Source organism: Thunnus maccoyii, chromosome 23, assembly GCF_910596095.1.
Source record: "Thunnus maccoyii chromosome 23, fThuMac1.1, whole genome shotgun sequence".
Classification (NCBI taxonomy): domain Eukaryota; kingdom Metazoa; phylum Chordata; class Actinopteri; order Scombriformes; family Scombridae; genus Thunnus; species Thunnus maccoyii.
In genome coordinates, this window is record NC_056555.1 from 18,098,222 (window position 1) to 18,113,969 (window position 15,748).

Below are 15,748 nucleotides of genomic sequence, written 5' to 3' on the forward strand. Positions count from 1 at the left end.
ATGACATGCTGGCAAGCAGCTCTGAACAGCGACAAGTTATGCCTCGTCAATGAGATCAATTGAGTTTCAACCTCTTAACATTCTGAATGTGCAGGATGAAGGAATCTTCTTAAAAATCTCTTCTTGTCTCCTCAATCGCAAACTTCCACAGGCATTAACATTTTGACGTGTATCGCCGTCACCCATGCAAATATGGAAATTGCTCTTCCATCCCATTTGTTTGCTTGTATTTGTTTGAATGTATTCTCCTTTTTTCTTCTTCTTCTTCTTCTTCCCTTGTTGTTTTTGACAACATATCCCGTTCCCCGGGGAGCGAGATGGAGAAAAAGGATTCGCTCTCGCTCTTGTTCTATCTGCTCTATATATATATATATATATATATATATATATATATATATATATATATATATATATATATATATATATATATATATATATATATATATATATATATATATATGAGATGGGGACACTCATACCAGGCTGGAGTACTTTCTGCTGCATTTGCACATTACATGGCACTGCTCACTCTCCTCTTTGACTTTGACACAGACTCATAATCAGGCCGCTGCTGCCTTCTCCAGCTCAAATCTGCCCAAAGCTAAAACGCAGTAACTACATATTTGCTCAAAACTGGGTTGAGAGCAGAATCAGACTTTTTGACATTTGTAAGTACATTCACTTCAGTACTTGTTGTATTTTGAATTTAATTCTACTTTATACTCATACATCACTACATTTCTGAGCCAAATAGCCAAATATTGTAGTTTTTAACACAGCAAAATTGTCCTATTATACTTTGCAGCTTTAGGTTTTACCTACAAAACATGAAGATCAGATTATATTTGTTATAGATTAAACTACCAAACAGTATATAAAGTAAATTAAATTAGTTCCATCTACAATAGAAACAACATCAACTTTTATGCCTGATCAAATAATACTGATAATGAAAGAGGCCATTCTGCTGCATATTGAGCATTTTTACTTTTTTTACCTTTAGATACATACATTTTTATGTAAGTAATATTTTGAATGCAGGACTTTAACTTGTGTTTAAGTATTTTATATTGTGGTATTACTACTACTACAACTACTACTATTGAAATACTTCCTCCAGCACCACTTTTTTTTTACCACATAAAAATATATTCCCTAAAAACACTTAATTTTCTAGAAAACATATAACATTGTCAGCAAGCTGCACTACTGTGCTCTAGCTGCACAGATACTGACATTTTAATGCATTTTTATCTCTATATTGTCACGTCCATTTTATTCATATAGCCTAAAATTTATCTAAGAAGGCTTTACATCCCAACACTCTATCTCAAGACCATCAATTCAGATTGTGTTGTTGCTCCGGCTGCAGTTATTGCACTTTGTCTCTGAGCTATAGAACGCACCATCCCATTCATTACACTCTCTGTCACAGGAAGACACAAGCCTCTTTTTATATAGAGAAAAGAAAGACAGTTAATTTAAATCATAGAATATTTATGATGCTAATGAATAAATTAAAATGGTCAAGGGACCTCAAACAACACATTTTCTTTGTAGATACAACTCTACATTTTTCTTGTGCATTCATTTAAGATAATCCAAAGACAGAGTGCGTTATGTGCCTTTGGTTAAAGGAGGTCATCATCACATGGTGACTGATGGTCTGTCATTTATATATTGCCTGCTCAAAAAGGCATAAAATGAAGCTATTACAACTTAACTATCTGCTTCAGAGTTTGTCTTATCAGCCACAAAACTTTAAACCTTCTTTTCTCATTTTCACACTTTCTGTAATTACTGCTCTCAGCCGTTGTGGGGCAGAAATATTGAATTTAATAATAATAATAATAATACCAAGTGTGAGTCTGAATGCATATCTTTGATTTAAGCATCACAACACCACATGTTTGTCCAGTGAAAATCACACACACAAAATTGCCCCAAACAAATTCAGACATGCCAGATTTATTTTTTTTCAAAGCCTTTTGTTTAAACTGAGATCAAGTCTGGCATCCAAAACATTCCCTCGTGCATTACTCACTCCTGTTCAGCTGAAAGAGAAGGCGGGGACCTTGAGGTTTCTACAGGCATTCATGATGTTTCATTTCTGTCACTCTTTGTTCTCGCTTTCGCTCCGCAGGGTCTGTGTTTCACCTGGGCCAAACAGCCAAGACACGCAACTCTGAATCGCAGATCACTCCCAGGGCGCCTCCTAGCATTGTCTCCTACAGAATCTGCAAATGACAGATGCTACCTCCATCACAGCAACCTGCTGCAGTCATGGGAAACCTATCTTCCAAACCCACGGTGGCTGTTCAGAATTGCAGATTTGGCCGGACAGGACAGATCTCTGCTCCCCCGCCGGGGGGTTAGATAGTCTCTCCTCTCTCCACCTCAGTCACTCCATAGCCAAACATTTCTGTTTTTTTTTCGTAAGCTCTCTGATCCCGCTGCTGTGCACTGTATCTCTGCCATCCCCTGACACAAACAGAAAAGCACACACAATTCCCCTTCCTGTACACACCTCATTGTGCACAGCACCCCCTCTTTCTTTCTCCCAGTAACCCCTCTGCTTTCCAGGGCTTATCTTCCAACTGGCAGACATGGGAAATCACACCTCGCTCAGATAGCGGGTCTCTCTTCCCAACTGCCTACCTTCATCTCGGCCACTGTCATCCTCGCTCTGCTTCTCTTTTGCCCTCAGCTCTCACACCTCTTAGGCTGTCACTCTGAATCCACACATCTGGCCTTCATTAGAATTGATGTGCACAGGTATACGCAGCTCTGCACACATGACTGCTAACCAAACACATGACCAAACACATTTTCACTCACATGCACATACACCTACCCTACATGAATATATACATTTTCATTTACATTTATTAACATGAAAAGTTCATGATCTGCATCGATATTGTGCACATGCACTTGCATAATAAAAGATGAGGAATGAAGTTTGAATTAAGAAATGTGTATGTGGTTGCTGTCATACATACTCAAAGGGACTTTAATTGGGATTTTTTTTTCTTATATTTGACCATCCTTGCAAGATTTTCTTCAATTATTATGCCATACAGTGGCAACAAGAAGGTCAAATTCATCACAGCCATCCACAACTTTCCCCAAGAAACTATCGTGCCTGACATTTACATTGCATTAGCAAAAAAGTATTAAAGTATTAAAATAATACACTATTAGTGCTAAAAAAATATGCAGACTGTACCACACCTGGCTACTAATTTAAGGACGCAGCATGTGCACTGACATTAAAGTTAAAGGAGCCCTCAACAAAGGGCCAGTAATGCTAGCGTTAGCAGCTAATGCTACTTCCTTGCTTCTCTCAGTTTAAAGCTAAACTGTCACTGAAGACCATGAGGTGTTTTATTAACAGGGACATGCAACCACACTGTGTTACCGGAAAATGCCGAATTCAAAAGGATGGCACTGACCCGGGAACTGTGAAACAATATCCAACTAGCAATATTTTAGTGAAAAGGTTTGATGAAGGCACTGACTAAAAAGTTATTCAATATATCACTGCCCATGTTTACTACTGTTGGTGAGGCAGAGGACATAATTATCGGAGATATTTCTAATTTACCATTTTAAATGAATTATTTCAGCCATACTTTCATTATAAGTAAAAATATCAAATCAGCTTTGATCTGCAGCAATTTCATATTGTTAGAAATGTATCTGTATCAATTTTGCATTGGACTAAGTATATAGATCTATATATAAAGGGCTCATTCTAAGGTAAAAAAAAATCACAATGATTCTTATTTTCAGGTGATTAAACACTAATTGAAACATACTTTTAAAATATTATATTCCATTTATGCCAAGTCAGTTCTGCTAGATGCTACTAAGTTCTGCACACTGCACCTTTAATTCATATCAGCTGAAAAAAACATGGGAGAGTCACAGACGGCGAGTACATTACAACTCCTTTAACCTCCTGTCACAAAGCATTAATGATGTGCTACCAAGTAAAGAAATTTAGCAGATTCCTCGTTTGAAATTCAAATAGAGTTTGACATAAAATCTTAAGGCAAATAGTGGAGCAGACAGACAGTGGGCAGCCAGACATCCTGCACTAAAAGACTACCTCGGAAGTGCTCACATTGTCTTATCATTGTAAATTAGGGCTTCACCCAACAGTGGTTGTTTGATCAAGTGACAGTAAGGTTAAGCAAACTCTATGTGCAAACCTTGTGTGCTTACTTGTCATCTGCTGAGCGTGATAAGGGCGCAGTTTATGACATTTGGCAGCAATTCTGCATTCATTATAATCCTGTTTGGACAATGGGACATTCGCAGTAGGTCAATTACATCCTTGTTTACAAAATCAACAAAGGGCATTGACTTACTTGGAATGAGTCGAGGACTTTCTTATCATTAGTTTCATGCCAATCTCTCCAAACAGTAATATGCGTCCACAAGGTTATCTTATATCCCCCCGTATAAGTTTTAATCTTGTGTCAACTCAAGTTTTCTGATAACTGCCCCTTTTACAGAAAATGTGGAAAGTAGGAGCAAAAAAGCTCTCTGACTTCAGTGTTTTTGACATGACTGAAGAAAGCTAAAAGCATGTAATTGAACAGCGAGTTAACCTATTCACCTTTGCTTTAACACTGCCACGCATCGCTTCAGCTCAGCACTTAAGTAGGTGGATTTCCATTTCCATCATGCCGATGGTGAATTGAATATAAATGTGAATCACAGCTTACAGTGGCAGACATGAAATAATTTGAAAGGGTTTGCTGGATTTAGCAAGGATGCAATCAGTCTGAGTTCTACCAGGGGACAAGATAAATATCTACTGAACTAACACAGTAATTATCAAAAAGAGGATAGAAGAAGTTCGCTCTCTTATACACCTTGTTACATGTGCTTATACTAATTTATCCTAATTGAATTCTTTTATTTCTAATTTTAACCTGCATGCAATCAATGATTGGCACAAAATATACAAGCTTGTCTGAAGGAAGATCAGCAGTTCAGCTAAAGAAACAAAGACGCAAAGTTGTAAACACTCCTTCAGCTATAATTAGCTAAACAAACCAACTGTTTACAATGTTTTGACAGTGTAATAACATCCTGGAAAGACTCTTATTCCAAGTCATGAGTGTGTTACTGTCTTTCTTTTGATCCAAATTGTTCTAACATAATTAGATTTTTATTTTTGGAATGTATATACAAACATTTCAAGCTTTCAAACTAATCCAAAAATCCTATTATATTGTATTTAGAGTGTAGGTAGTTCAACAAATCTGTCCAGTTTGCATAAGTCTGAACCCTGTTCCAGTGTGGACAGACGGGGTAAACACTTGGTGATAAAATACTTGGCTTTTTTCTTGTGTGACTTTGATTTCATTCAGGTTTTATTTGGGATTGTACCTCAATTTCATCAGTGCATTTTATTGTGCCAATGTGTGTTTGGGAGGCCCTTTTCCAAAGAGCACAAAGGAAGCAGACAGTTCTCCGAAATGTGTTGCCCCACCAATCAAGTTGCAGTCCTGAACTTTCTTTATTATGAGATCAATGTGATGTTTCCAAAGAAGAAACTGAGAACTTATTTAGCAGTCTGAAGAAAGCCCTCTATGATTGAAGTGCCAGCACCTGTATGAAATTCACTCAAGTTTTATTTCAGCAAAACATCATATCCTTTGACTGCAGCAAACCACATTTTTTTGAAGACACAGTGATTCATCAACCGGACTTCGGCATGTCCCGCCGTTGCTGACAGGCTCGGTGTGTCCGGCGAGAGTTACATTTCATCTAGTGATGATTTATTCCTCACAGCTTACCTTGCAGCTTGGTCTTGGGGATTTTCCCACAGGGCTTGGTGGCTGTGACAGTGGTTGCGCAAGTCGCATCCATGAGCGCTCGCTTCAGCACACCTGTCCTGTTCTTCTTTCCCGTCGCCAGATCGCACTCCCCCCAAGCCTGGAAGTCGTACTTGCATTCCCCTACGACAAAGAGAGAAATCAGATACTTAATTAGACGCTTTTGTTCGGTAGAGTAGCTCTGAGGAGGCATCGTATAGAAGCGATCAAGCAGAAAACACAGTAAGATGATACACTGCAGCCTCTATATTTGTTTTAAAAAAAGCAACCAATTGCAATCAGTCAATGAAACAAGCCCATTGAGTCTGAGAAGAGTTGTGAGTCATACACTGTGAATGGTTGTTTAATGAGCAGTCTTAATCTACTTGGTTATTATCTCCTTCTTATCAATAGAAACTGTCCAAGATCCACAGAGAGAGTTCTGCTAACACCTCATCACCAGACGCGGTTATTAACAACAGCATAAAAGATGCTCATAGCTTTTTTGCTAACAGGAACAGATGGTGCTTCACGGTTTTGATCTTATATTTCCAACTGTATATGATGACACCCGCTAACAGATGAATGCAATCAAAAAACTGGCTGCTGCTCAGCCTGGAAATAATGGACAGATGTAATCTTGGCAGCCGAGTATTGGAAGTACTTTCAACAGCACTTTAAATAAATTTCACATATGTGCTTTCATTTGATATTAAATGTAACCCACCTTAAACTCGGCCCCAGAGGATGCAAGCTTACTCCAGAAAATGGCAGCAGTGGTTATAGAGTATGTCATAGAAATGTGTGTGTGTGGTCTGTCATAGGCTACTTTCAGGGACAAATTTCAGTCTTAAGACCAGTTGATTGGGGACAGCTTGTCCAACTAGGGACAAAAACCCCAATTGGGAAAAAACTGATTTTTGGGTCAGTGGTTAGGGTTAGGGTTAGGATTAGGGTTAGGGTTAGGGTTATGGTTAGGCAAGTAGTGGTGATGGCTAGGATAAGGGTAAATCACCAGGAAATGAATGTAAATCTATGTAATGTCCCCAAAAGTGACATAGCACAACGTGTGTGTGTGTGTGTGTACAAGTGTGTTTGTGTACTGTATGTCCATGTCTCTCATATCTCCCTCCATTATTTTGTTGCCACTCTAGCCAGGTTCCCTTGAGGCTGTGACACTCATTCGTCAGCTTCCTCTCACATGAAAGCGTCGGGGCCCCTTGTCACTGCCTCTGAGATCCCAGGGTGCTCATCAGACGAGGGGAGAGGGGAGATAAGGGGTGAGGAGAGGAGGGACGGAGAGCAGGGAGAGGGGGTGATGGGGCCATTGTTGCAAGAATCCCACAGGGACTTCCTGAGCATCCAACTTAAAACCCTGCGCCTCCATACCAACTGTATAATTTGTCTCTGAGAGAGATTCCTTACTGGCTCCTGGGAATTTAGCTGGCAGTCATGTCCTCTTTAAGATGTCACATACAAGTAGGCGAAAAAAAATTGTGTGCACACACCCACAAACCAGCAATCCTATATCTAAACAGAGTTCTATATATCTTACTTAATGGCTGAAAAAGATCTGTTCCTTTAAAATGACAGAGTTCCTTCCCTGCCTTTATGAAATGTTGGAGGATGTAATGAAAAACTTTCTGTGCAAGACTGCAAGAGATGGGAAAGATCGGTAAGGTATAATTTACTTATGTCTATAATTTTTTGAGTTATTGAATTTTTCATTAATTAAATATCATCATGGTATATTGTTAATAAATTATGCCCTTCCATTTTCAGAATAATGACAATAATGACAATAATAATGTCTCTGTTAATGCAAATATAGCTTGGATAATCATAGGATTCATATTTTATCTTAACGACTAATCTTAATATTGTCATATTATATCCAAATAAAAAGAAAATTCTAAAATCCACATATTCATGAACTCTTGAATGCTGTGATATGCTCTTATTTTATGCATTTTATTCATGTTTGGTGGGCAAATTCAAATTGTCATGGGTCAGCTGCAGTTTGAGGTTTAGCAGCTAACATTTAAAGAGCTACTCTTACAATTTAGTAACATTTTACTAATTCCATAAAGTTGAAAAACTTACTGGATGTGTTAAGACTTGGAGACAGATTTCAAAAGAATGGTCAAAATGAACACAGCAGAGACCAAGATCTCCTGACTTTTAGTCGCTAGTGTGAATCAATCTCCTGAATTCCCCATAATGCAGTTTGGTAGCATATTTTGTCAGTGTCTCTGTGCCTGGTAAATGTGGACAGCATTTAAACTCAACACCTCCAGTTTGTAACAGCTTTTAGCAATAAATATAAGACTAGAAATCTCCTTCAAGCGCTACAGACGACAAGTCATATGACAAGTAAACTGACTTTGATGTATAAAAGTGGTCCTTCAGTGCCACGAAAAAGAGTATTTCCTCGCAGATTCAAGTTATTCATTCTCACTTTCTTTCTCATCATTGCTTTTTCTGTTTCAGGTTTTATGTTTGTGCAGCCTTTTGTACCAGCACTGTGTGAGTATTTTTATGGTCTATTGAATAGAAACCCATTAGCTCTAGTGTTGGTTACCCACATCACCTGCCCCACAGAGAAGAGTTTTCCTGTTTTTGGGTCATGCCTCTGGAAACCCTCGCTCTACAGCATTTTGCACTTCCTATTTTTAAGCACAACATTTATATTCCTTGTCTCACTCTGTATTGTTGTGTTGTACTTTCAGGCTCAAAACTACTGTAAACCTACAGTAGTTCTCATGTGTTTGTTTTTTTTTAAGGATCTTTTGGGGTTTGATTTTCTTTTTTAGACAGATGTAATAGTTTTTACAATTGGGTTGTCAAATCTTCCAGTGTACCCAGATAAAAACTCATAATTCCAAGTTTATGATTTGTCTGATAATAGCACCTGAGCACAGTAAAACGTTGTTGCTTAGTGATACCTGCCAGTGCTTATCTTGCTATTTTACTAGCAAAATAGGCTTTAAAATTCAAGGCAGAGAGACATTTCTACTGAGCAGCACCATATCTGAATCCACATTTAGCTGCCAGGGTGACATTGCGGGGTCTTTTCACACCAATTTCGATGCATTTTCTGGGGCATGTGCACCTAATGTTACAGTACTTATCTTTGCAGAAATATCACTGGCCTTGATTTTAATAACACAAGAGGGTTTTCATTTACTTTCTTTTCATTTCTTTTTTTTTGTCTCCTCAACTAAGTTTCCACAATTTAAAGGCCAGAGGCATGTAACTTATTACCACAGCTACCAAACTTTTTTCTGCTATAATCTATATAGCCATTTAGCAGGACCATTATTTCCTGTGGTGTGTTCATCACTTGTGACAGGCTCATTGCGGTGTAGCAGGCTCCTGCCTGACAGGCCTTACTGGGGGAACAAAAGTCCTCAAGGTTTGTCACATTTCAGCTCTGAAGGCTGCATAGTCTCAAGCTCAAAAAGCAAATGAAAAAGCAAGATTCCTGTGTTTTCCTTGGCGGTGTATCACATCCTCACCAGACATTTCTGTTGTACCTCTAATTAGCTGGCTCACCCATACCTATTGTGGAACAATTGTTTGTGTGAATTGCAGGCCGCTATACATCAACAAGGGGAGAGGAATGGGGGCCTTGCACTTGTATAGAAGAAGAAAAGATTCTAAATTGTGTGGTAATTTGCTTAACTTATAGTTTCTGTATTGCTACACAGCAAAATCTGAATCTTAGCACTTCTACCTCACCTCCAAACTTCTTCTTCCAGTTGCAGGGGATCTTGCAGCGTTGGGTCTTGATGGTCTGCTTGCAGTCGGTGCCGGTGCGTGTTCCCTCCCTGGTGCCGAGTCCGCAGTCCCCCTCATTGGCGACACACACACTCCACTGCCACTCCCCACAGTCTGACTTGCGCTCCTTCTTTCCTGTAGGGACCAAACAGGCACTTTAAAAACACCAGTGTTGAAACCAGCTAACATCTTGCCAATATAGTTAGAAGCAAGTCAAAACTTTTTTTCCAAGTCAAGTCAGGTTTTAAGGAGTCAAAATTCAAGTAAGTCAAGTTACGCAGCAATCAAGTCACATCTAAAGTCTACATTTTTGTCTTGTTTCAAGTCTCAGCTCAAGAACTGATGTTATTTCTGCAAATCCTGTAGATAAATTTAAAAAAAGTGTTAAAATCTTTAGCTTTATTAAAACAAATGAAAACTGCTATTAGCGGTGTTTATAAAAGCATTCACTCCCTCTCAACTTTTTATGTTAATTCAAGGTAAATGTAATAAGTTTAAGTGCATTTGCTCATTTCCATGTCAGGGCAGTTTTATTTAAAAGAGCACGTTTCATACACAGAGGTAGATTCAAAGTGATGTTAAAACAACACAATTGGAAAAGAGCAAAATAAAAGAGATCAAATTTATATAGAAATGAAAAAAAAAGATAATTAAGAAGTAAACTAAAGTAATAAAAGAATAGAAATAAATAAATAAAAACATAAAAAATAATTTAAAAGACCATTGGTCCAATGCAAATGAACTGTTTTTATTTAATTTAAATTAGGCAGAATGTTATTGTCTTTACCCAAGTGGGATTTATCTGACTTATTTTGCTGTTTTGCAAGATATTGCTATTTGTTTCTGGTAAATCCTCACAGGAGACACAATTACTTCAAACCCAAAGGCTTCATTTTTTTTCATTTTCATATATTTTTAAGAGTTCTGTCCAACTAAATGATTAGTTAAGAGGAACATTTTAACAGGAGTGATAGCTCTGTATATTACTCCATTTAGGAAAAGTCAGTTTTATGTTTATGAGGTGAAATGAGTTTGTTGTGAAACTGCAGAGTCATTTTCTTCATATATATATAAGTATTTTACAAGTAAAAGAGCAGCAGTAAGTTGAGGTGTTCTGGCTGCGTCTGAATATTTTAGATAAAATCAGGAAACTTAATCAATTCATATGGATTTGATTTAATAATGAACATCATGTTGCTCCTGTTTAATGTTAATATACCACATGGGAATCTAAACCTGCAGAGATACATTCATTTTCTATGGACTCATCTATGGTAGAAGAATCTATACTGATGTTTATAAAACTCACCTTGTTTTTCTACTTTGCCTCCTTCAGCTGCCATCACCGTTAGCACCAGGAGCGCCATCACGGCCACCCGTGTCCACTGCTTCTGTCCATGCATTCTGAAAGAGAGACCAGACAGTTGTTAGAGGAGAATCCTACTCACTTCACACAGTTTAAATGTCAGTCTGCACCGTTCTCTGCAATTAAGGAGTTATTTAGAGACGTGAAGTGTTTCTCAGCCTGCCTTGTCGACCTCTGTGTCGATTAATGATTTCCTATGTTACAAAACACTTCATTTCGAGAACTCTTGAGTTTTGAGAACTTGCCGAAAAAATGTGTCTGAACTAGCTGTTTGGTGGAACAGAAGGAGAAGAGCAATAGTTGTCCTAAGTCTCATGAGACGAGAGGAATAGCCTGGGGAATTTACGTATCTCATCTTTTGTCTTTTCCACTGCATTGGATCGCAATATCAACATTTTGATTGTAAGCAGTGCCACTACACCCTCATAGATGGGTGTATATATATATATATATGCTGCCAGTCGCTGTGAAATCATGTCACGGGTAGATAAAGTCGCTATGCAAGTTTCATTTATCAAAACTTGTGTTTTCTCTTCTCTCTTTATTTTGCAGGAGTAGAGGTTAAACAGTTTCCTTGTATTTCTGTTGAAGTCATGCAAAGTTGCTCACAAAACAACATGACATTGAGGCTGCATTGTTTATCAAGGGTACTATCAATGGAGAAATTGGTCCTTCTGTCTCCTCCCTGACGGATGTCTTTTTGTGGAACAATAGGGCAAAATGCCTAGTCTTCAAAGAAGCATTTACTCTTTGATTTGTAAGGGACTGACACCCAGACTCGTGTTAATTATCGGTGCTGTGGTTGGCTTAGAATTGATTTAAGGGTCACGGAGAAAGGTTTTCAGCTATTGTGTGCCATAAAAGCTTCAATAGTTGTTTGGTTTATTTAATAGGCGTAAGAAATAGAAATGTTTGTAGAGCATTAGAAGTGTTTTATTGTGAATTTTGCTTTTAAGAACAAGATAGTATAGACACAACTGATGTTGAAGTCGCATTTCAGAAAATAAATGATGGCTACTCCGGTGTCATTCTTCACTTTTTGCTGCCAGAAGGTGCCAAAAGGCTTACTGAACTCTTCAATAGTTTCTCAAGAAAAGAATTACACCTGCTGCAGTAAAGCAAGAAACAAACAAGACGGCCTCTAGTATATTGCCACTGCGCAATATAAACTGTCATGGGAAAAATATTGTTGATCATCTGTCTCTACAGTGTAGTCCATTATTTGCACGGAGCTGCTGATTTTACAGATAACAAATGTGGCTTTAAGTTTAACAAATCAAACTAGTACTGTTGATCAAAATCAGAATTTCATTATTGGATCCAGCAGCTGATACTGGATCAGCAGAAAGCCATTACTGTCACTATCATCAGCCTAATGCACCGCAATGAAATTATTACAGAAAACCCATTCTCTTCAGCTTTCCTGCCCTCTTCTTCTTTTTTTTGAGTGAAATCCTCCAGCGGACGGTGCACTCTGAGACAGCATGAAACTGAAGCAATTACCAAGTGTCTGACGCCAAAAACTCTCCCGTGTTCAAATTCCTCTAGAAAGGTAGAGCTATGCAGGAAAATAATATCCATTTGTCGTTTTTAATTAATCATGAGCTGGCTCTGAGGCCTTCATCCCATTGTGTAATGGACTTACATTCCCAACTTTTCATTTTACTTACTTAAGACTCCACATAAGTTAAGTCTCAGTCTGTTTAGAGGACAGCGAAAGCCTTTGATATTTAAATCAGGTAACCTTACGTTTAATTATTAAATGTTATTGTAATGCATTTTTATCTCGGATTGAATGTCTTCCAGCACTTTTTTGAAACTTATAATAAGCGTTATGGCTGCAAATGTAGACTGCCTAGCCTGCCAGGAAACGTCGTCTGGATCCCTCAGATGGTTCATTTTATACTTTTCTGACTGTGTCAGCTCACAGACAAACCCTGTTTTGATTAAATACTTCAGATACCATCTCCCAGTTTTTTTTTATTTTTTATGTTGACTCTTTTTTAAAAGATTTCAACTATTCATCTCCATAACCCCGAAAAGGAAGAAAAACATCAAATCCCTACTGTAAGAAGTATGTACAATAAGTTCTAAGAGATTCAGAGAGAAACCCCAGTGAAAGCTCCCAGATAAAGATCATTTTCCAAGAAAAAGGCATTGTGGCCTTTCATGAGATAAGAAAGCCTTTTCCTCAGTTAGTCACACATAGAGCGATGGGCTCTTGGTGCGGTGCAGAAAGGGTACAGGGTTGATGGCTTTGAATGAGCACTCTATACAGTAAGGTTAAAGAAAGAAATAAGTCTTAGAATTAAACTTATTTCACCGTTTCCTCTGTAGACAGAGAATCCTGCGAGACGACAGGTTTCTCCTCCTCCAGAGGTCAATAAATTAAACAGAAGTCTCTCCCCGGCCATGTAGCTCCTATTTCCAGAGCATGACAGCACCTATAATGGATGACCGGGTTGATCGGAGCATTTGGCTATCGTTCGGCAGGCATGTGTGCTGCCTGTGTAATGCTTTGATAAGAAGCGTTGGGGATTGCCAACTTAAAGGACGTCCACTTGTGCTTTTTCCATAAACGCTCTCCCCCCTCTCTTTCTTCAATACACAGACAGTCAGACACACCTACAGCACTACATTTCCTGACAGCTAGAAGGGGAGCATTTTTTTTTTCTTCCAAGTCTCAGCCCCTGGCAACCTGACCACTACTCGGTCACTTATTGGCATGACTCAGACCCCCATAATTTGACTAACCAGCGGGGGGTTTATCAGCTCAATTCACCACCACCTGTCGAATCACATCATTCTTCCTTGTAGCCAACAAAGAGGATGGTATTTCATGTTTCTTTTAGGGGAGATACTGATTCATTTTGCAAAATTATTTCAATGTCCTGCTGTAGTTGATACCCAAGTAGCTGGATATAAGAGAAAAGTCAGAAGAGAAGAGTCAGGAGAGAAGTTTCGTCAGTCATTTGTCTCCAGATTGGAAGTTTGATACTGCCGTATTACCTCAAGATTTAGTGAAGTGAAACTCTTCAGATGAAAGAAAGTCATTTAATGCCTCAGATAGTGTAGGGACATAAGAGACAGTGGTCAGTGTTAAATAAAGATGAGAGGTCAGGATCTCTCATCTCTCAGGGTGAAAAGGAAGCTGTGCTGCCATTGTTAAACTTGATAGACTAGACTTTTTTTTTTGGACATACATAGAAATATTAAATAGATGAGAAATTTCTGAGTGAACCTCACATTTGAAATCTGCTCTTTTATACAGTATAGTCACAATTTAACCCACTAGGTCCAATTTTCAAGCCACTACAACAGAAATTATTTTAGGGCCTTTGTGCTCGTTAAGCAGCTTTGACTGCAACAAATGATCCCATATGTGCAGACATTTGTGGTTGAATTGCACTGTAAACTGTTATTCAAAGCATTCAGTTATCACCAAATTTCACCTGAATTTTAAAAAGAGATTGTATGTCAGGCCATTATGGACAATGATTGGCTAGTGCCATCACTGCAAAGAAGAACAATTATCAGCTAAGCTTCTCGAGGCAAAGCAGTGTGCTGAGCAATTTATTTTTCTTATTACACATAAGTTAAACACCCATGTTCAGATTCCTTATCATTGTGCCGGCTCTCCGTTGGCAACCTCCTCACACACTTACATAAAACACCTTTCTTCACCTTTCTAGTTACAGAGCTCTAAGTGGCTTGGTGCAATGCGTGGTTGCTCTCCTGTGAGAAAATAACATTCTTTTTATGTAAATTTCCAGAGAGACATTACACAAGTTCAGAAAATGATTAATACAACCATAGAGCCAAAGGCAACCCCTCCAAAAGACACAGGACGGACAAAAAAAATACCTGAAGTCTTCAGAAGAGAGAAATACTCTACATATATTAAAGTGCAAGCTAAATATCACATTTATCAACTGCTTGCAATTAAATTCAGTAAAGTAAAGTCTAGAATTAAGAGATAATCCTAAAATCTAGTTAAGATCCCCCTTGAGCTGTGAGGCAATAAGAGGAGAATAGTATGTTTGCAAACCTTCCACCGTGGGGGTTGCTTTAACTGGAACATCAGAAACATCCAGTGGTCAGTGTGGCTCATGAGCCAGTGAGAATTAGTCCTATCAAACCCTCCATTTGCCCCATTGATCCAGACGCAGCGGTGGGTTCGCGGTGAAGGAGAGTGGAGGAGGAAAGCCAATACTGGCCACAAATCGATGCACCTTCAGTGTCTCTTTGTGTGTTCCAGCAAATACACACACATGACGTTCCAGCTTTCTGGAGTGAAGACAAACACCAGATGCAAAACGCTCTCCATCTTTCTGCTTTCTCTCATTAGGACTGACGTAATCCCTGCTGAGTACATAAAGGAGAATCTATTTATACTATCAGATCCTTTGCTTTGTCTGATATGATGGCAGGAGGTGATGAGTCGACAGTGAAGGAATAAAGGACAGGACAGGTTTAATGAGTCAATTATAAGGCCAAAGAAAAGGGGAACCACTCTGGTTATTAGCTGCACTGGCTGAGCGAAAAAGATTTCCACCATTATTATTCTGTGAAGAATGGATTTTGATTTCTTTAATTTAAACCATTAACCTCTCAAAATCCATTCATTAATCAGAGAACTTATCTAAATACATGCGAGGAGCTTGTAATTAAGCAACAGCCCCTCTTTGTTGTGTTTATGATGAAAACAAACATTATTATAGAACACATGTATGCTTTTAATATCACTTAGCTGCGTATGAATTATACA

The 15,748-nt window shown here is 38.4% G+C and overlaps 1 protein-coding gene across 2 annotated transcripts in view; it reads right to left on the reverse strand.

Moving 5' to 3' along the window:
* ptn (pleiotrophin) overlaps positions 1-15,748 on the reverse strand; it is a 42,197-nt gene that overhangs the window by 2,323 nt on the left and 24,126 nt on the right. The window contains exons 2-4 of one of the 2 annotated variants that reach the window (XM_042403702.1): positions 10,924-11,018; positions 9,576-9,749; positions 5,817-5,978 (exon numbers count right to left, since the gene is read on the reverse strand). In XM_042403702.1, coding sequence (XP_042259636.1) covers positions 5,817-5,978; positions 9,576-9,749; positions 10,924-11,017 — 430 coding nt within the window. In that variant the 5' untranslated portion in view covers position 11,018. Of the gene's footprint in view, positions 1-5,816; positions 5,979-9,575; positions 9,750-10,923; positions 11,385-15,748 lie in introns of those variants that run through there. The other variant, XM_042403703.1, reaches the window with a different exon arrangement.